Source organism: Lepidochelys olivacea, assembly GCF_965140295.1.
Source record: "Lepidochelys olivacea isolate rLepOli2 genome assembly, chromosome: 9".
Lineage (NCBI taxonomy): Eukaryota > Metazoa > Chordata > Testudines > Cheloniidae > Lepidochelys > Lepidochelys olivacea.
The window spans coordinates 15,966,138-15,987,645 of NC_140419.1; the positions used below are offsets into that span (position 1 = coordinate 15,966,138).

At 44.2% G+C, this 21,508-nt stretch overlaps 1 protein-coding gene across 2 annotated transcripts in view; it reads left to right on the forward strand.

The window, feature by feature from the left end:
• The window catches only part of PLD1 (phospholipase D1), a 125,336-nt gene that overhangs the window by 72,472 nt on the left and 31,356 nt on the right, over positions 1 to 21,508 (forward strand). The window contains exons 12-19 of one of the 2 annotated variants that reach the window (XM_084639430.1): positions 3,125 to 3,206; positions 10,741 to 10,851; positions 11,947 to 12,153; positions 13,343 to 13,553; positions 14,495 to 14,608; positions 16,380 to 16,508; positions 16,894 to 17,012; positions 18,547 to 18,660. In XM_084639430.1, the coding sequence (XP_084495556.1) occupies positions 3,125 to 3,206; positions 10,741 to 10,851; positions 11,947 to 12,153; positions 13,343 to 13,553; positions 14,495 to 14,608; positions 16,380 to 16,508; positions 16,894 to 17,012; positions 18,547 to 18,660 (1,087 nt within the window). The remainder of the gene's footprint in view (positions 1 to 3,124; positions 3,207 to 10,740; positions 10,852 to 11,946; positions 12,154 to 13,342; positions 13,554 to 14,494; positions 14,609 to 16,379; positions 16,509 to 16,893; positions 17,013 to 18,546; positions 18,661 to 21,508) is intronic. The other variant, XM_084639431.1, reaches the window with a different exon arrangement.

Below are 21,508 nucleotides of genomic sequence, written 5' to 3' on the forward strand. Positions count from 1 at the left end.
GCACACACGCTCTGGAGTGTTCCAAAATTATATTGTCTTGTGCTATATAGAGATCTATACAGCGTAAGCTCATAAAAATTGCCCCCTCCCTCAATATGTAGGGAGATATGCTCAGCTCTTTGCCAACCCTCCTCCCCCCTAGTTATGAATTGCACAAACTCGGTTTTGAAATAAACAAAAAATAAGTTTATTAACTACAAAAGGTAAATTTTAAGTGATTATAAGGGATAGCAAACAGAACAAAGCAGATTACTGAGCAAATAAAACAAAACACGCAACCTAAGCTTAATTCGCTAAAGAAACAGGTTACAAATGGTAATTTCTCACCCTAAATGTTGTTTTAGGCAGGTTACAGAGTTTCTGCAGCTTAGAGTTCCAGATATTTCTCTTCATAGGCTAGATCCCTGTCTCAGCCTGGACTTAGCCCTTGCCTTTCCCCAGATTAGTTCCTTTGTTTCTTCAGGTGCTTTCAGTAGTCTTCCTTCTTGGGCGGGGAGGCAATGGAGAACAGCGATGCTTGACTTATTTCCCAGCCTTAAATAGGATTTACGTAAGGTGGGAATTCTTTTTTTCCAGTGGAAAAATACCAGGAGTGTCCAAGGTGGTACTCCATACCAGGTGACATTATCACATGACCTTGCAGTGTTAAAGCCACTATGAGACAAGGTTTATTTGTAATTAGGGGAATGGAAGGAACGAACTCCAGGAAAATGAGAAATCAGCATCTTCAAAGACCCGTTCTATTGTCTATCCTAACGGCCCATTCAGGCTGATTGCCTACTGTCTGGTGGGCGTTCCCCAAGAGCACGCACAGTTGTAATTGTTACAAAGTCAGTATTACTAACCTCAGGTACAGAACATGCATACAAATTGGATAACCACATTGAGCAAATCGTAACCTTTCCAATGATACCTCACATGACCCATTTCACATAAAACATATCTTAGTTATGCCATATTCATATTACAACAATATTTTTATTAGGACTGTGGGGGTGCAGCGTCACAGCTGGATGTTGCTGGGGATTTCTGGTTCCTTGTGTATAGTCCATGTATGTGTCAGGCCCTGTGGTTAATGCAGGCCACTACTAACCACGGAGGGCAAAATCCTGAAGTTTGCTTATAAAAGTTGTGTGAATGATGATGCAGCTTAGAAAATAGATGCTTTGCAGTGCACACCCTAGAGGAGGTATTTATCTTCCATTGGGTGTGGCTGTGACTCAGGTCAGCAAGAGGCAGAGTGGGCAGTCCGCCCAGCTGTAGCTGTGTGGCCGTGTACCTCCGTAATGGAATCCCCACACATGTTAAAGAAGAGGCTGCAAGGAAGCAGTCAGGAAGGGCTCCACTGAAATCTTCTGTTGGGATGTGTGCAGCTGCAGGATGGGCCATGTTGTGACCCCCCACCCCCCTTTGGTGCGTGCTGTGCATATGCAATTCCAATACTGGCCATTTGTACTTTTCTTGCCAGCTTCTGGTGTGCCATCTTGCTGATGCCATCTGTCATGAGCTTCAGCACACACCACCAACGCCTCTTCTTCCCCAGCTGCTTGGCTGCTCAGTATCACACACTAGCCTCAGCGACTTCCTTGTCGGGGCAGGCTTTATCTTGTACTTGCAGCTGGTACGCCTTCTACCTGAGAAAGGACGGTCTTGTGATCAACACCCAGGACTAGAAGTTAGAATGTCTGGATAGCTTTGCTGTCTGACCTTGGACAAGTCACTTAACATTTCTGTGCCTCTGTTTCTTCATCTATAACATGGGCCTATAATTATTTCTCTACCTCATAGGGGTGTTTTGAGTCTGACCCAGTCATGTTTGCAAAATACTTTTTGGTTCTCAACGGTCCTATGGGAATGCAAAGCATTATATTAACCCTCACTGACATGAATCTGAATCCTAAAATGCCTATAAATAAACCATATGCTGCTGAAGCTTCAGCACATACGGTGTCAGACAATTGGAAAATTACATTTCAGTCCCTGTGTCTCCTGCCTTATACAAGGCAAGAGTCAATTGTTATCATAGCTTGGGATTGTGAAACTTACTGGGAAATTACAAAAACTTAGGAAGAGAAATGTTGCTGTCAGAAGCATGTTTTCAGCAATATGCTTTAGTCAAAGTTACTGGGCTCAATACAGGAGTAACTGGATGAAATTCTGTGGTCTTGTTATAGAGAAGGGCAGATTGCATGATCTAACAGTCCCTTCTGGCCTTAAAACCTGTGTATCAGCGAATGCTATCCTGATGTGAAAGAATGGCACCCTATCTTGTGCGGTAGGTAGCAAGGAAAAAACTGCGCAAGTCTGAAATCTTCAAATAGTCTAAGTGTCAGCAGGGTTGGAGTCCTGAGTGTTTTCTTTTAACCCCCAAGTTATCTACCAGGAGTATATTTTTTTCTGCATGAGAACTTACTCTTTTCTATATGGAGTCTACCTTATGCATCCCCGTTCAGCTTGGTCCCACTGGGTGCTGAAAGCAATAACCTGATCTCTGTCGATGATAGGTCGTTGGCCTCTGTGCTACACATGGGACATATCAGCTGTTGTATACGGCACCATTGTTAAAAAGCAAATAATAACAGTTCTGTAAAAAAATTAATTGTTGGAGAGCAGACTTCACACCTAATGAATAAACTCTTTAGTTTCTCTGCCATTATTGGAGTTGATTAGTTCAGCGGTTCTCAACCAGGGGTCCAGGGCCCCGTGGGAGGGCGCGAGCAGATTTCAGGAGGTCTGCCAAGCCAGGCCAGCATTAGACTCGCTGAGGTCCAGAGCAGAAAGCCTAAGCCCCACCGCCTGGGACTGAAGCCCAAGGCCTAGAGCCCCACCACCCTGGGCTGAAGCCAAAGCCTGGGCAGTTTAACTTCACAGGGGCCCCTGTGGCATGTGGCCCCAGGTAATTGCCCTGCTTGCTACCCCCTAACTCAGGCCCTGTTATTTATATGCAGAAAACCAGTTGTTGTGCCACAGGTGGGCCGTGGAGTTCTTATAACATGTTGGGAGAGGTCGGGGGGAGCTCAGAAAGAAAAAGGTTGAGAACCCCTGGATTAGTTGACCTTACACAAAGTTTTCACAGCACAGAATGTTTCTTTTTGTCATCTGTTTTTTTTGTTTTTTTTTTTAGGCTGAGCCCAGAAATCTTTATGAAGCGACCTGTGGTAGAAGGAAATCGCTGGAGACTAGACTGCATTCTAAAGAGGAAAGCGGTAAGAGGGATGTGCCTGTGGGCTAGCTTAGGCCCTGATTGCTGTGAACCCCATGATGAGGCTCCAGGCAGGTGCGGGGCAGCTTCATGCAGCTCCTTGCAGGGTTGGGGGTCTCAAAGTGCAGCTTTGCTCCTTTTTGTGACCTGCCCTTCCCACTTTCTGTGTGACCTGCCCTTCCCGCTTTCTGTGTGCAGTTAGAAGCCCCACCCAGGTAGACTCGTGCGTCATTGCAAGGGCACAGGGCCAGCGAGAGGAGCAACAGATCGAAGATGCAAGGGGAGGAGGGAATGGGAAGCTCAGTGCTGAGGGCCAGGGCTGGTAGCCAACCAGCTGAGCAACATTCAGCACTGCACCCCGCTCTGCTGCAGTTTTTGGAGGGAGGAGGTGTTTCATTCCTTACGTTCTTCAGCTGGCTCAGCTTTCAGATGGAGAGTTGTGGGGATGCCAGGGCATAGCACCAGTGAGACTTCCTAAATACCCCCAACAACTTTTCTTCCATAGGGGAGGAGCTGTTTCTCTCTTCCCCCAGTGGCTGCTCCAGGTTCCTGGGGCATTGATACAGCTGCTCATGCTCTGCCCCCGAGCTCTTCTCCCTCTTCGGTGTAGGTAATTAAGAGACATTGGGCTAGGCTTCTCACTGCAGTTACTGGAGTCACACCAGGGCTACACTTGGCCCATGGCGGTGACCAGTCTGCCAGGGCTGGCGATGCAGAGGCAGTGCCCTTCATTCATGTTATTTCCATCGATGGTGAGATATGCATCTGCTTCCAAAACTGGCTCTTATTAAATTGCTGATGGTGCCACCCACCTTCCAAGGAGATAAAGATCTCCTTAGAGAGTCATGCAGTGGTGGTATAACTTATATCTAAACTAGAGGGGGCTTATCATCAGCTTATTAATTTGTAATGATGAATTATGCTAAATGGGTCCATTCTGTGTACATCTAGAGGTCTTAGCTGAAGCAGTTTAATGACTGAAAGTCACACACTACAACAGTGAGCTACTGCGTGCAGGCTAGGATATTTCTTATTTTAGTAAGGAAACGCCTATCTGCAATAGACTTGCTCTTAGCATTTCCCAGCCCTGTTAGCACCAGTGCAGCTCCACCCAGGCCCTGCTCAGAGCAGGTTTAGTGAGAGTTGTTAAATTGCCTGGGTCTGTCTGAAGCCGTGGATACACCAGCACGCTCGCTGTTGCTACTGCTGGTTTGATTGCACCAATGAGAGCAACCGGGAGGAATTCTAGTGAAGTGAAGACTTGTGTAGACAAGGCCCCAGCCAAAAAAAGGCAGGAAGGTGATAAACTTTCTCCCTCTAAATGTGACTTGTGTTAATGTGACTGGAGAAACACTGGGAACTTCTTTTTTGGTAGTTCACCCTCATTTTCTATCCCTATCCTGCTACATCATTCCTTTTCCCCCATCCCTACATTATCATGGGCTAGATTATCACATCCTTTGCTTGGTCAAAAAGGGGAGTAAGGCCAGTTGTGTCAGGCCAGCCCTTACTCTCCTGCTTAGCCCTGCTCAGATTGTGACTCTAGCTGTAAGCAGGGGAGCAGGAGCCCCATGGTCTTCCCATTGCCGATAAGCCGAGAGGGGCAGGGGAGTGGTAGGATGTTATACCCAAGTACATAGTGTCATTAGAGGGAATTGAGGGGGTTTTAAAAGTATAAATGATGTAAGATATGAACATGTACAATCAGGTCAGGTTCCTTTGAATTGGATGTGATGTGGAACTTGCAGACAATATAATCATAAAGATGACTCAGAGTCCTGAACTCTGATTCACATTTCAATGAAGGCAGAATAAGCAAATGGGTGCATAGCAGGCCTCTATGGTCGGATAGCTCTGTTATATTTAAGACTTGTCCTTCTACTGTAATCTCTTTCTCTCTCTCTCTCTCTCCCTGTCCTTGTTTGAAGCATTTCAAACTGCTGATGACTTGATGCCCTTCCTTGTGTCCAGTGTAGTGTTTTTGTACGACTGATGCTTTGAGATGCTGAAAGGATGTGCTTCCAAACATGTGTGTTAGCACTTAGGGACAAGGAACAGCACCACCAGACTTATTGAACTTGTTAGTTTTAATTTCTCCAGTATCTCAGAAATCTCATTGGCTATTGAGATTGGAAAATAGAGTGATGCATTTGTTGTCAGTTCCAGAATGTTTCTCCTGCAATAACTGGTCTGTGTATTCAGCCTGAAGATTTCTTTTTTCATGTCTCTGGATGAGCAATGGAGCCACAGAGAAGAGGTGCCAAGCGTGATTTTCTATAATGCTGGACTGCATTTTCAGCAGGTTTGCCCTGGTCCAACTAATGAAAATACTTGAGTTCTGCTTTGGAAGACATTACCAGTGACTCAGTAGGAAGGCATGGCCAACTGAAGACCATACAGTCATCTGTGAAAGGGGCAGAAGCCTTAAAATAATCTTTGATACCCCCATTCCACAATAGTCCTTTTAGTAGCCAAAAGAAAAAAGACAAACATTTTGCTTCTTTAATTTTCTCTAAAGAACTTTATTAATTTAAAATGATTTTCTTATCACTTAAATCAGCTTCTGTACCAGACTACTGGAGGATAGCTAATCTGATGCCAATTTTTTAAAAAGGCTCCAGGGGCGAGCCTGGCAATTACAAGCTGGTAAGCTAAACATCAGTACCAGGCAAATTGATTGAAACTATAGTCAATGGATAACTATGGTAAAGTAGATAATGGTATAGAGAGTACACTCCTAGAGTTTGCGGACGATACCAAGCTGGGAGGGGTTGCAAGTGCTCTGGAGGTTTGGATTAAAATTCAAAATGATCTGAACAAACTGGAGAAATGGTTTGAAGTAAATAGGATGAAATTCAATAAGGACAAATGCAAAGCATTCCACTTAGGAAGGAACAATCATTTGCACACATACAAAATGGGAAATGACTGCCTAGAAAGGAGTACTACGGAAAGGTATCTGGGGGTCATAGTGGACCATAAGCTAAATATGAGTCAACAGTGTAACGCTGTTGCAAAAAAAGCAAACATCATTCTGGGATGTATTAGCAGGAGTGTTGTAAGCAAGACACGAGAAGTAATTCTTCTGCTCTACTCTGCGCTGATTAGGCCTCAAAGAGAGTACTGTGTCCAGTTCTGGGTGCCACATTTCAGGAAAGATGTGGACAAATTGGAGAAAGTCCAGAGAGGAGCAACAAAAATGATTAAAGGTCTAGAAAACAGACCTTTTTTCTAATATATAGAAAAAATTGTGTTTGTTTAGTCTGGAAAATTGACGAATGAGAGGGGACATAACAGTTTTCAAATACATAAAAGGTTGTTACAAAGAGGAGGGAGAAAAATCGTTGTTCTTAACCTCTGAGGATAGGAAAAGAAGCAATGGGCCGAAATTGTAGCAAGTGAGGTTTAGGTTGGACATTAGAAAAAACTTCCTAACTGTCAGGGTGGTTAAGCACTGGAATAAATTACCTAGGGAGGTTGTGGAATCTCCATCATTGGAGATTTTTAAGTGCAGGTTAGACAAACACCTGCCGGGAATGGTATAGATCAGTGGTCACCAACCCGTTGATCGCAATCGACTGGTCGATCCTGGAGCCTCTGCCAGCCGATCGCAATCTTCGGGCTGCTAAAAGTCTGGCGGCGCAGTGGGGCTCCGGCAGGCTGCCTGCCTGCCCTGGCCCCACGCCACTCCCGGAAGTGGCTGGCTGCTGGCACATCTCTGTGGAACTGACCAATGGGAGCTGCGGGGGTGGCGCTTGCGGGCGCAGGCAGCACACGGAGACCCACTGTCCCCTTTTCCCTGCAGGGGCCACAGAGACGTGGGAGCAGCATGGGGCCAGGGCAGGCTGGCAGCCTGCCAGAGCCCCGCTGCACTGCTGACCGGGAGCTGCCTTTAGTAAGCGCCTCCTGGCCGGAGCTTGCACCTCACACACCCTCCTGCACCCCAACCCCTTTCCCCAGCCCAGAACCCCTCCTGCAACCAAACTCCCTCCCAGAACCCACACCTTTCACCCCCTCCTGCACCCCAACCCTCTGCCCCAGCCCTGAGCCCCCCTGGCACCAAACTCCCTCCCAGAGCCTTCACCCCTCACCCTCTCCTGCACCCCAACCCTCTGCCCCAGCCTGGAGCGCCCTTCTGCACCCAAACTCCCTCCCAGAGCTTATACCCCACACTCCTGCATCCCAACCCCCTGCCCCAGACTCAGCCAATGCACACCCCATAGTTGAGAATGTTACACTGATTTGTGACAATCCCTGAAGGATTTTGGATCTATAAACCACAAATGACACTAATAAAAAGTAAAACTCATGAAATGTCCAGTGGATTCTATGAGATTGTGTACAGTGTGACCATATGACGCATGCACCCCAACTCCCTCCCAGAGCTTGCACCCTTCACTTCTGCAGCCCAGCCCGCTGCCCCAGGCTCAGCCTGGAGCCCCCTCCCACACTTAGAATCCCTCAGCCCCAGCCCAGAGCCTGCACCCCCTCCCACATCCCAACCCACTGCCCCAGCCTGGTGAAAGTGAGTAAGGGTAGGGGAGAGCGAGTGACAGAGGGAAGGGAGAATGGAGTGAGTGGGCGGGGCCTCAGGGAAGGGGCAGGACCTTGGGAAAGGCGAAGGGTAGAGCCTGGGTTCATCTTAAATTCAAAAAGTGATCTTGTGCGTAAAAAGGCTGGAGAACATTGGTCTAGATAATACTTAGCCCTGCCATGAGTGCAGGGGACTGGACTAAATGACCTCTCAAGGTCCCTTCCAGTCCTATGATTCTAAAGAACAGAATTATTAGATATATAGATGAACATTTGTTGGGGAAGAGTCAGCACGGGTTTTGTAAAGGGAAGTCATGCCTCACCAACCTATTAGAATTCTTTGAGGAGGTCAACAAACATGTGGGCAAGGGCAATCCAATGGATATAGTGTACTTGGACTTTCAGAAAGCCTTTGAGAAGATCCCTCACAGAAGGCTCTTAAGCAAAATAAGGAGTCATGAGATAAGAGGAAAGGTCCTCTCATGGATCAATAACTGGTTATAAAGGCAGGAAACAAAGGGTAGGAATAAATGGTCAGTTTTCAGAATGGAGAGAGGTAAATAGTGGTGCCCCCCAGGGATCTATGCTGGGACCAGCGCTGTTCAAAATATTCATAAATGATCTGGAAAACAGGATAAACAGTGAGGTGGCAAAGTTTGCAGATGATACAAAATTACCCAATATAGTTAAGTCCAAAGTTGACTGCGAAGAGTTACAAAGGGATCTCACAAAACTGGATGACTGGGCAACAAAATGGCTGATGAAATTCAGTGTTCATTAAATGCAAAGTAATACACATCGGAAAACATAATCTCAACTATACATACAAAATAATGGGGTCTAAATCAGCTATTACCACTCAACAAAGAGATCTTGGCATCATTGTGGATTGTTCTCTGAAAACATCTGGTCAGTGTTCAGCAGCAGTCAAAAAAGCCAACAATGTTTAGGAACCATTAGGAAAGGGATAGATAATAAGACAGAAAACATCATAATGCCACCATATAAATCCACACCTTGAATACTGTGTGCAGTTCTGGTTGCCCCATCTCAAAAAGGATATATTATAAATAGAAAAGGTACAGAGAAGGGCAGCAAAAATGATTAAGGGTATGGAACAGCTTCCATATAAGGAGAGATTAGAAAGACTGGGATGAGTCAGCTTGGAAATGAGATGACTGAGGGGGGTAATGGTAGGGGTCTATCAAATTATGAATGGAGTGGAGAAAATGAATAAGGAAGTGTTATTTACTCCCTTCACATAACACAAGAACAAGGGATCACCAGTGAAATTAACAGCAGGTTTAAAAGAAACAAAAGGAAGTACTTCTTCACACAACGCACAGTCAATCTGTGGAACTCGTTGCCAGGGGATGTTGTGAAGGCCAGGACTATAACTGGATTCAAAAAAGAATTAGATAAGTTCATGGAGGATCAGTTCATCAGTGGCTATTAGCCAAGATTGTAAGGGACGCATTCCCATGCCGTGGGTGTCACTAAGCCTCTGACTGTCAGATGCTGGGTCTGGATAACAGGGGATGGATCACTGGATGATTGCCCTGTTCTGTTCATTCCCTTTGAAGCATCTGATGCTGGCCACTGTTGGAAGACAGGATACTGGGATAGATGGACCATTCGTCTGCCCAAAGGTCCATGTTCTTGTTTTATGGCAGTTGGAGCATATCTACAGGTCATGCCCACTGAAAGAATCTAGCTTTATTTTCCGTATCAACCTAGTTGTCCTGTTGCTATAAATAGCATGAAAGTATTTGCATAGTGTGTAGAAGAAATAATTGACACACATGGGCCCATAAGTGGCTGGTAACTGTGTAGGAGCAAAGCTATACTCTGATGTCCACAAAGCACTTCACTGGACTTCATTGGCCATTGGCTTGATGGGTAGAATATGGCCCATAACATGGAGAGGGTCTAAACTGTTAATAGAAGCTTTAGAGAAATGCAGGTTAGTGGCTTTTTAAGTCAGTGTGAAAGATCCTTAGTTTGTGTAAATTGGCATAGCTCCACTGAAGTAAATGGAGCTACACTGCTTTGCAGTAGCTCAGGATCTGGCCCCATATGTGTGGACAAACTGTGCTAAGAGAAATATGCAAGCCAATGGAAGATAGATGTAGAGGAAGATAGTATTCAGTATGTGTCAGGGTGGCAAAACTGAGCCTCCAAAAGGCACATTAGAAGTGTGTAAAGTAAAGGAACCTGTTGTAAGATTGGTGCTGACTCAAAATGAAATATTTTTCATGTAGCACATGTTCTGAAACACATCTGCACAATAATGCCCTTCTGAAGGCTTTGAGGAGTCCTACACAATTTGAAGGACACTGGCAACCTGAAGTCCAGTCTCTCGGAAATGCATTAAAAGTCAATGTCTGTGGTCTTACAATCTCATGGTGCTATTTCTTGTGTTGTATTCTCTTCAGGGCAGGGACTGTATTCATATCTGTTTGAATAATGGCACCTCCAGGCCTACTGCTGCTTCACACGGTGAAGTCCAGATTGAACAGCTAACTCTTCAGGGAAGCGCTGAAGTGCAGTGCAGAGAGAAAAGGGAAGCTGAAGTCTTCCACTGTGTTAGGAATGAACAAGCTGAGGGTTCTGTCTTGATATTTTCACTCAAACAATTCCTGCAAATAAAATATCCTAAAAAAACCTAAAATGTTTTCACTCACTTGATCTTACAGATTCAGGCAGGGCGAGCTGGCTTTCTTGGCATTGTAGTTCAGAGGTCTGAGTTAGGCATAGGTGAGATCAGCCTGTGCCAGAAAAAAAAGATTGCTCAGCACATTTCAGGATCAATCTCGGCGCCTCCGACCGGGAACTGACCTGTTGGATGTATGATCTCAACCTGAGCTTTTCCCACAACAACAACATGTGCACTCCCCTTAGCTTACCATCCCACTGAATCCAGAAGTCTGGGGTTTTCTTGCTTTTGTTGTTGTTATATCCATTTCAGTATGTGCTTGCCATGCATTTACTCTCGTTTCTAATAGCAACAAGGAGTGAGAATTTTTGTAATGCTCTACAAAGAGGTGGAGCTTGCTCTAGGAATCAACAGTGAATACAGCAAGCGGACCCTAATGCACCTACATCCGAACATCAAGGTATTCATATACCATGTAACCTTTATGAAATACATGCATGTTCATTGCCCTGTGTGTCTAACACCAGCTTTCCAAATTTGGGGGAGAGATGAGGAAACTCATGACAATGAATGGGAAATGCAGTTTGCAATCACCATTACAAGGGAGAATATTTTTTGAAGACAGATCCACATCTGGTTCTACTCTATAATGGGCACTGTACTTGATTGTGGCAGCTCAGGTACCTCTAAGTTATAATTATATATAAATATATTTAGCTTAGCCTTGACAAGGTTCCATTAATCCACAAAACATTCACCTAGTTCAAAATAATTTTGTTTTAGATGGCAAGTTAATGAAGTTAGAGCAAGTGGAAAGTTACACTTGGATGTGGGTCTGAGGAAACATCCTTTCTGCTCACACACAGACTGAGCTAGCTAAGTGTCTGGCCTTAAAAAAATTACCAAAATATGTGCACTTATATCCACATTCCTCAGCATCCCTTTATGCCAAAATGTATTGGGCCTGGTTCTGATCGCCCGTTGTTTTAAAACCAGGCGTGACTCCACTCAAGTCAATGTTTGCAGTTATGCTTTGAAATAAATAAATGTTGAAATTATCTATCACACTCTTTCATTTTCAGAAATAAAGAAAATGAGCCTGGTTTTCCTCTCATTTACTCTGGTTTGAAATAGCCATCAACAAACTAACTATCAAATGAAATGGCCAGCTTTTTTACTGAAATACTTAGAGCAGCAAAAGCCCTACTGTGGACACAGCCATACTGGCATAAAGGTGACTCATTCTAGTATAGTTATGCCCCTTCCTAAAAGGGAATAGCTGTACCAGTAGAAAGCACCTTTATACCATTGTAAATGTGTCCACACTAGGCGATATGTACCACTTTAACTATACCGGTGTAGTTAAAATGGTACAACTGTCTAATGTAGACAAAGTCCTAAAAAAAAAAAAGCACTTTGTTTGGACATTGGTATGTATTATGGGTCAAATTAAAGCCCCATGGCCTTCTGGGCAAAGATATTAAATAATATCTTGGTTAGAATTGTTTCTGATCTTCTACATAAGAGCTGAGTTCAGTGATTTTTCTTTATTTAGGTGATGAGGCATCCAGATCACGTGTCATCCTCAGTGTACCTTTGGGCCCATCATGAGAAGCTCATTGTCATTGACCAGTCTGTAGCATTTGTTGGTGGTATTGACTTGGCCTATGGGAGGTGGGATGATGATGAACACAGGCTGACCGACGTTGGCAGTGTGAAACGAATTGCAGGAATAAAGTCCACATCGACAGTGAATCTCATAGTAAGAGTGAATTCTGTACATGTGGCTGTTAACATTTAATGCTGTGTACACTAGGCAATTGTCATGCAAAATGGAAATAAGCAAGTCTTTCTCTCTGCATTTTTAGGGCATGAGTCTGTAGCCTTTGCATGTGCAGGATTCCTGTGGACTTCAATGTGGCTTACAAAATGGGTCCCTTATTAGGACCAAATCCTTCAGCTGCCAGAAAGGCCGTGCCAGTTAAGACCTGCGTGGCTCAGCTGCAGGGCCGGGGCAGGAATGGAGAGGAATAGCTGTAGGTGTAGTGAGTGCAGTAGCTGAGCATTGAATGATCCTTCAGGGATTTTCAGAACAATTCAGCTCCATTTTAGGCACCAAACTAAATAGCCAGGTTTTCACAGGAGCTCATCTTGGGTGCTAAGCTCTTTGGAAAATCTAGTCATACTTGTCACAGTGGGAACAACTGAGTGCTGAATACCTCTGGCTATCAGACCCTTATTTAGGTACCTAAGGGCTTGTCTACACTGCGAAGTTGTCAACAAAGCTTTTGTCTTTCACAGGTACTTAACCCCCCCCCCCACTTGAAAGACGAAAGTTTTGCCGAAGCAAGTGGCAGTGTGAATGTGGCTTTGTCAGCAGGAGCACTCTCCTGCCGAGAAAGCTAACACCGCTGGAAGTATTTTGTTGGCAAAAGTGCTGACAAAGTACCGAAAAAGACCGTTTACACACGCTGACTTTTAGCAACAAGGCTGTGTCGACATAACCTTGTCACTAAAAGCTGCGTGTTGTAGACAAGAACTGAGCTTGTGTAGACTAGACAGAACTGAGCTCTTTTGAAAACCTGGCCCTGTGTGACTGAATTAAACAGAGAATTTTTATTTATTTTTTTATGAAAAGGAGCCTGTGTGTATAAAGACCTTTGGAAAATATGCAGTAAGCCAGAATAGTTTTACAGGCAGTGTATGGCAGAATGCACTGTTTTTATTCACTTGTTTTCTGCTAAGCAAAGCCTCAATAGTCACTACATCAAGTTCATCTCTGTGAGACACATTTTCAGTTCCCACTGAAATTGATGGGAGCTGTGTCTGCATGTCGTAGGGCAGAACTTGGCCCTGTGAATGTTTCAATACCTGTGATATGAATGATCTCCTGTAATTTAAATGGATAATCTTCCATTCATCACCCTCAGCAGTATCCTTTGTGTCTTAAGCCTACAGCTGAGTCCACTGAAACTTTAGCCCTGAAAACTCAGCCCCTGGGGAACCTGCTACAGCACAGAAATAGCGATGACCTACTCGATTCTTCACGAATGAAAGGAATAGGAAAACCCAAAAAATTTTCCAGGTTCAGCATTTATAAGCATCTCCAGAAGCACGGCCTACACCATGCTGATAGTGTGAGCAGTATAGACAGTGTGTCAGGTAAGTAATACTTTTCCGCCTTACCTACAGAGCGTATAATTAGGAGAGTTAATGGTTTCCTAAACTGCTAGAAGGGTACTTTGTTTAGTGAAGCCTTGAGTTTGCCTTTAAATGTGTCTGTGTTTAGTTAACAAACAGCTGGCACAAAACAAGCATGGCATTCAGTTTGGTTAGGGGACAGCCCCAGACCACAAATGAGGAAACCATGCTATAATATGGTGTCGTGTATGTGGTGTGTTATGTGCTGTAATGTATGTATAGATAGGTACGTGGATTTTGTGCTAGGAACGTTTTACATTTGTAGCAGAGATACTGGCATTTTTCCATCGTATTCATTATAGCCAATCAAGCAGGATTTCTGAAGATACTATGGTCCTGATTATGCTCTCACTTGCACTGGTTTTACTAAGTTTTAACTCATTTAACTCAGTGGAGTTATTCCTGATTTACACTGGTGCTAGAGAGTGAATATGTGAACACAGCATTTACTTCTATGCATGATTGAAGTTACAGGATGCCACTATAGGCGCACTCAAAAGCCAGAATTCATACTAGCGAGCCTTCCAGCCTGAAGCAGTGGAAGAGCTGTTTTTGGGTGGGGTCTTGTGCTAGGGGGCATTTCAGACTTTACAAAGATTACTTATGTCTCTGGTAGGAATGATATGCAGGAGAATGCTTTGCCTATGGTCAGAGCCAGTTCAGAATATGAGGATACATTAGTGGTGGTTTTGCAACATGAATATTTGCCGATCTGTGCTCAAAAATCTAATAGGTCTTGTATTTGGCCCATGGTCATTGTACCATTATTAATGTTCTATTCAGACTCTCTACAGTTGATTAGACTGAAGTCCTGCAAGTTATTTTAAACACTATTGCGTAACTCATATGGTAAAATCTCTAATGCGCTTTCCCTGTAAATGGAGCATCTTGACTCTCTGCAGGTTATTGTAATCCTAGTAGAAGTCAGCAGAATCTAATCCAGAGTTTAAAACCCCACCTGAAAATGTTTCATCATCCCACTGAGTCCAAACAAGGGCTCACTGAGTGTGAGGACGGTAAGTGAAGGGCCACGTAGGTGGAGTTACCTGCAGGCTTTACTGTTGGTCTGTTTGCTGTCCAGTCATGGTGAGAGTTAGGTGGGGCTTATGGATTGACATTCTACACCTTTGGTATATGTATTACCTTCAAGCTCTGTCATATTCCCCTCTAAAGAGGCCCTCGCAGAATCACTTTCTTCACAGGCTGATTCTGAAAAGACTCTAGGAAGCTGCATAAGTGAGAAGATAAATATGTAACAACTACAGCAGGTGGACTTGGGAATTTCACTCTGGTTCTACAGCTCCACTCATTCCAGCTGTATTCCTCATGCAAAGTAATGGGAATATCACTGAAATTAGTAACACCTTTAAATCCAGAATGGATTTTTTTTTTAAAGTCAGCCCAGTGCATGAAGACAGCCTTGAAAAGTTCATGAATATGACAGTGTATACGCTGCCAGACCTACATTTAGATGAAGATTTGGCCACTGTCGTTCTCCAAGTCAGAGTTTTCTGTGGATGGGTGAGACAGGTAGTAGAGTGCGCATCACCTGTATTTTGATCCATGGAATGACAATAGATTGTGCTGCTGAAGATTGTGCTTTCTCTGGGGCAGTGCAGAACAGGTCAGTTGTCATGAGAGAATACATGTCATGGGAGAATGCAGGGGAAACTAGATAACGGTAGGGTTTTTCACTTCATCTTGGCTGTGAGTGTGACTGATCCCAAATACTTAGTTACTGTCTGAGAGCTGAGTATCCCCATAGTGTAAACCTTGGCCAGATCATATAAAAATAAAATATATAGGATAAAAATGTGTAGGGGACATCAAGCCTCTTGCCTCAAGCCTCTACTTTCCTTGTAGATATGCTATGGCATAATTGTCCAGTCAGGGTTGTTACACTATTCTCTGAGCTATCTGATAGAGGCCACTGTCGGAGACAGGATATGGACTAGTTAGAACATAGATCTGATCCATTGTGTTCTTTCCTGTTTTCTTAGAAGGGAGGTGGAAGGGATCACACTACTCCTCATTTATATGCTCATGGCATTCACAAAAAGAGGTGTACATCCCAAGAAAGGAGTTGGGGGAACGGGAGTAATTTTTGCATGTAAGTCATTGCAAGGATGATAGGCCCTAGTTTTCACCATGAAACTGAAATTCTGCATCCACATGCTGAACATGTAACACAGTCTCAGAAGCTGAAGTTGTTATTTAAAGCGACACTGGAAAAAGGGAAGAGACCCATCTTTGTGCTAGCTAAAATTGCAGTGGAGAGACCCTTTTGTGGAGTCAAAATCATGAATCCTATAAAATGTAAGTTGCAGTTAGAGTTAATTTATACTTTAGTACAAACTAAATATACAGGAGTAGTACTCTCTTCTGCATACAGATATAAAGTCCCACCTCCCACTGAAGTCAGTGGTATATGAGAGCAGAATTACACTTGTTAATGCTTTCAATGTAGGTATCCTTCCTTGCAGGTTATTGTGGGATGACAAATAGCTGAAGGGTAAATTTTCAATCCAGTGCAGAAAGGATTCAGATCTAGCTTCCATTACCAGTAACAAAACATGTCTATATAATCCCCCTTGATTGTGTACCAGATGTGTTATACTGTAAAAGGGAAACAGAGACTTAACTGGAAAATTACTTTAGCTTATTAAGACTGGCAAGTTATGCCAATAGTTTCCTATTCAAGTGTGATTCTCATCTGTGCTGTGTTGAGAGCAGTCTTAAAAACAACCTTAGAGCATATGTTTTTGTCACTTTATAAACCTGTGACAGATAAAGGATCAATCCGCAGCTTGAAGACTGGTGTTGGAGAACTTCTTGGGGAGACCAGGTTCTGGCATGGAAAGGACTATTGCAATTTCGTCTTTAAAGACTGGGTTCAACTCGACAAACCCTTTGCTGGTAAGTGCCATTGCAATCTGGAACCAACTTTTTTCCCTGCAAGACACTTTGTCTCATTCCCTAGCGCCTCTACTGCCTTAGAAGGCTTCTCTGCCTTTTTACCCTCCTGAATTGGAGCTAACGAGACCCACCTGGTCTGGCTGCTGGGAAGAGGCAGCAGAATCCCAAAGTAAGGTAATAAAAACAGATATCTATGACAATAATGGATAAGTGAGCTTGTGGCCCACCAGCCCCCACAAGCTGATCTTCCCCAATTTTAACTCCTTATTTGCTAGTTTTTATTTCTGGAAAGGTTCCGTTTGTAGGAAGAGATGCTGTGATATTCTTAACTAATGTCTGATACTGATCTGAGATGAACTATAGCAATTTTTCCCTGTCCATATAGATTTCATTGACAGATACACCACACCCAGAATGCCATGGCATGATATTTCATCAGTTGTGCATGGCAAAGCTGCACGGGATGTTGCTCGACACTTTATTCAGCGCTGGAACTTCACAAAGGTAGGTGTGCAATGAGATAGGTCCTGCAAGCCCTCAAATCTGAATGCTTCGCAGATGCCTCATGTAGGGCTATATGCAGGAATAAATGCTATGCCAGGTAGTCAAGATTTGCCAGATTGGGCCAGTAAAGTATATATTCGCTTGCCCTAATGTCCCAGCAACACTGAAAAACTTTTGACTCTGACGGCAAGTAATGAAGATAGGTGCTCTCATTCTCCTATTACGCCAGTGTAAATAAGGTATAATTTGAATTTAGTAGGTGGAAAATGGTGTGACAGGAGAATGAGGTCTGGGATGTTGTTAGCCAAGGGGCGAGTGCCATTGTGCTGCTATCCTCGCAGTTCCTTCTGGCTGGTTGGGAGGGAGATTGTCCTGCACAAGAGCCAATAACGTGCCCTCTTGCGAAGCAGCAGACAGGCACACGGAGCAGTTCAGTTGGTGATCCTACAGCCAAAGGGAGCAAAGAAGACCAGGGCCGTCAGGCCAAAGCCACAGCCGGGTGATCCAGCCACCTGGGCAAACTAGCAATAACCAGGATTTTCAAGGCCAAGAAACCAGGGGAATCTGCCAGTGTTCTGGACCAACCTGAACCTGGAGCAACAAGGATTCAATCACCAGAGGAGCTCTAGCCTACTGGGAATCCAGTCACTAGGATTCAACTAGCAAGCACATAGGGTCCTCACCACTGGAGAGGACTGGCTAGGATCCCATCAGCTAAGGACCCTCCGTGATGATGAGGGAGCCTTGGGCAGGCTGGAAGGCAACCCACATTGGGGACCAGGCCAGTAGGCCCTATTGCCAAGGCAGATGGTGACTAATGGAGCAACAGAGTCCCCTCTGTTCTTCCTCATTTGCTCTCCCTCTTCCTTCTCTCTCTCCCCTCTGTTTTTGATGTTTGTTCCCCACCCCGAGAAGAAGCTTTTTGATACTTGTGTGGAAGTTCATCACTGCCTAAAGATTAGAGACTGCTTTAATGCTTTCAATTGAAGGGAGGTGGTTTGGCTTGGGAAGTGGCAGGGTTCATTCTGGAGCAGGCCTGCTTAGGCAACTAGATATCCACTACGCTTTTTTTAAGCCCTGATCTTAGGTCCTACTTCGAACAACGATCAGTATGACTTTTTCAGACAGAAAGTGTCCTTTCCAGTTATGGTGGGGCTTTAGAACAAGGATGGTCGTATGGTTATATTCCCCTGACCAAAACCTGAGTGATATTCAAATGTGCATTCAAACTGCAAATGCATGGCAAAGAATAGACATAACATACTGTTAGCCTGACATCTGCACAGACTTTTTGGTATGAGAGTTACATTTCAAGATACTGAGAGCACATTTCACAGAAGAGTACAGAATTCATGAATATTTTCAGAACTATTCAGAACAGGAATTGAGTTTATGAATATGAAAAACTTTACATTCTCCTCCCCAATTTTCTGTATTAAGAGAGGAGCATAAAAACCAGTAATAGTCTTCAACATAAAAATCTGAAAAAAATGTGTTTTAAAATGCAGTGTCCTCCATTTTTTTTCTTTTGAAGATCATGAAGCCCAAATACAGATCCCTGTCCTACCCATTCCTGTTGCCAAAATCTCAGCGAACCGCCAGTGAGATGAAGTATCAAGTGCCCGAGTCTGTATGTGCCAATGTACAGGTGGGTGTAAATGGCATTTCACGGAATCCTAAAATGAAGAACCTCCTGGCACTTGGGCTCATTTTTAGCTCTTTGTAACAGGAGGCCTTGGTAGTCTTCCAGCTGAAACATACAAGATTTTAAAGGATTTAAAGTTTAAACTACTTTTTATTTTAAAATGCAACTTAGCAGGCCAGATACTCAGCTGGTATAAATCAGTGTAGCTTCATTGATTTCAGCAGAGAGAGACTGATTGACAGCAGTGGAGGTTCGGGTTCAGTGTATGTAAGATGAATTATACAAATGACATTTTAAACTCCATGAGTTGTGCAGAATGCGTATGTTAAATGTGATTATTAAACAGCAGAACTAGACATGTTAGGAATGTAGGGTGGAAATGACTGTGCCTAGGAAGTGACGAGTGTGTGTGTGTGTGTGAGAGAGAGAGAGACAGAGAGAGAGAGAGAGATACACAGATACAGGGGGTCAAAGCTGAGCAGGAAAAAAGTGTCTAGGGTGCACGAAATAAGTTCTTCAGTCCAGACTCCACCTGGCAGCAGCTTGAGAAAAGGTTGGCAACTCTCTGCCCCGCCACCTGCAAGTATGCTGCTCCTCATGATGGACAGACCCGTCGTGAACTGGTGCAAGTGTTTTGTTGACATTAGGTACCTGCTGCAGGGAGCTACATGGAGAGTTGTGGGGTAGATGCAAGTGTTGAGAGACCCTGCAGCACTTGCAGCAAATGCTGTGTGACGCTCTGTGTGTGTGTGTGTGGCGGGGGGGGTGATGGTGGTGGTGCGCGCATGCATGGATATGGTGCTCTGTATGCCCCAGAACTAGGATGCCCAGTGAAGATGGTCTGCACTGTTACAGCTTGCACCATGTCAGTCACACCAGTGCAATTTTCTAGCCTAGACCCATCCTGAGAATCTCTAGTGTGTTTCTCGACCCTGCCTCCTGATGTTGAGTTATGCTGATCCAATCAGAAAACATAATGAATACTCAGGTGACTTATGTGACCAGTCACAACTCACCAGCAGAGCTTTAATAAGAGAATGTTAAGTATCGAACCCAGTGAACCATTAACCATCAATCAACAGAAAAAACACTAAGCAAAAAAAAAAGAAATTGGTTGAGAGCTCATCTCTAATGGCAGACTGCAGCCTTTTGAGAGCTGTTAGCATGGCTCATCCGTGAGCTGCATAAAGCTGTATACATGTAAAAACATATTTTGCTGCAAACGTGGTTTCTCCCTTGAATCTTCCTGAAGTGCAATATCCCTTCTAATGTACCTGCACATAGCAAGTAGTATTTATATTGCTGTGTGGTAGAAACAGGCATGGGGCTGGAGAGCCTCTTAGTCAGTATTTGCAAGATGACCCACTCCAGCTCTGAAGCATGTTTGTGCATGCACATACTGTAATTCTGGCAGCTTCTTCTTCTGTAATGTGCTTGTTTTCCTGATTTTGATTTGTTTGTCGAAGTGGAAACGCACACAATAGGAAGCTGGGTTACTAGGATACCATACAAGGAACCTCAAGTGCAGGGAGCTCTGGCTGGTAGTGGAAATGCAGTTTACTAAGCAGTGTTATAAAAGAAGTTATGTGTGTTGAAGTTATAGCTGAAGGTTAATGACTGACTCGACATCTATTACTGATGATGGTGGAGATTCTGGCTTTTGCAGGCAGAGATCGGACGGAGAGGGCTGCAGGTAATGAGCGCCGCATCGCAGTCACATAAGCCCCCTTTGAGTAGGAGTGTCAGAATCTGGCCTTTAATTGCCCCCTCACTCCCCGCCCCATACATGCACACACCCAGGGTCTCAGCTCGGTTACTTAGCTTCCTTGTGTAAATACCCAGTGCATCACCTCTGGTATTTCCAACTATGGTAGTGAGGCAGCTGAGTCCATCATGGAGCCTGCCTTTCTCTTTCTTATTAGCTCCCCACCACAAGACACTCCAATGATGTAAAAGCTGATCTTTGCCTGTCTAAACAGTGTAACTGTGGGCAGGATGCAGGCGTCTCATTTACCTTTCAGTTTGAGTGCAGTGATGGTTCGAGACATGAACAGCGTACCTATAGTCTTACCCAGAAGGGCAAAGGATATGTTTTTATGTAAATCCTTCCACTAGTAGAGATGGGTCAAACCCAGAAACATTTATTATCATTGTTTATATAGCACCAGTGGTAGGGTAGAGTCCTTTTACTGGCAAATGGGAGACAAATTCCCCTGCTCCAAGAAGAGTAAAATCTAATGGACAGATTTAATGGGAGCTGCTGAGTGCTGGGCACTGTTGAAAATCTGGCCACTTCTTTTATCTGCGTGAATGGGAGCTGAACTCTCTCTTTGAAAATCTGACTCCAGTTGTGAGTATTGACTGAGCCCTTTTGAAATTCTGGTCTTGATTAGATAAAGGATGAGTGGGGGGTGAGACATGGACACAGAAAGCCTACTGACTGAGCCATGATGCTTTATTTGTATTATCATAGCGGCCCCTAATTGTTAGTTTCACAGGTTTTGGTCTGCTCTCTCCCTCTCTTTTGTTGTCACTTCTTTGAGGGGAGGACTGGGGTTCATAGGCCTTCTGGAAGAAGTGTGTTGTAAGGAGCTGTTGGCAGGAAGACAGGGTGAAAGCATGACAGAACAGGTCTGGGTGGGGTTTGAGTTGCATCATGGGGTAGTTGAGTCAGTCCTGAGGGAACTCATGGGAGAAGATGTGAAGACAGGAGTTAGAAAGGAAGGAGGGAGTTAGACAGCTTGTGGGTTGAGTCAAACATCCTCTCTCAAAGTTTGGGGTTTGATTATCATAGCATCTTTGATTTTTGCATGAGCCAAACTTGTCTGACAGGGAGTCATCAAACTAAAAT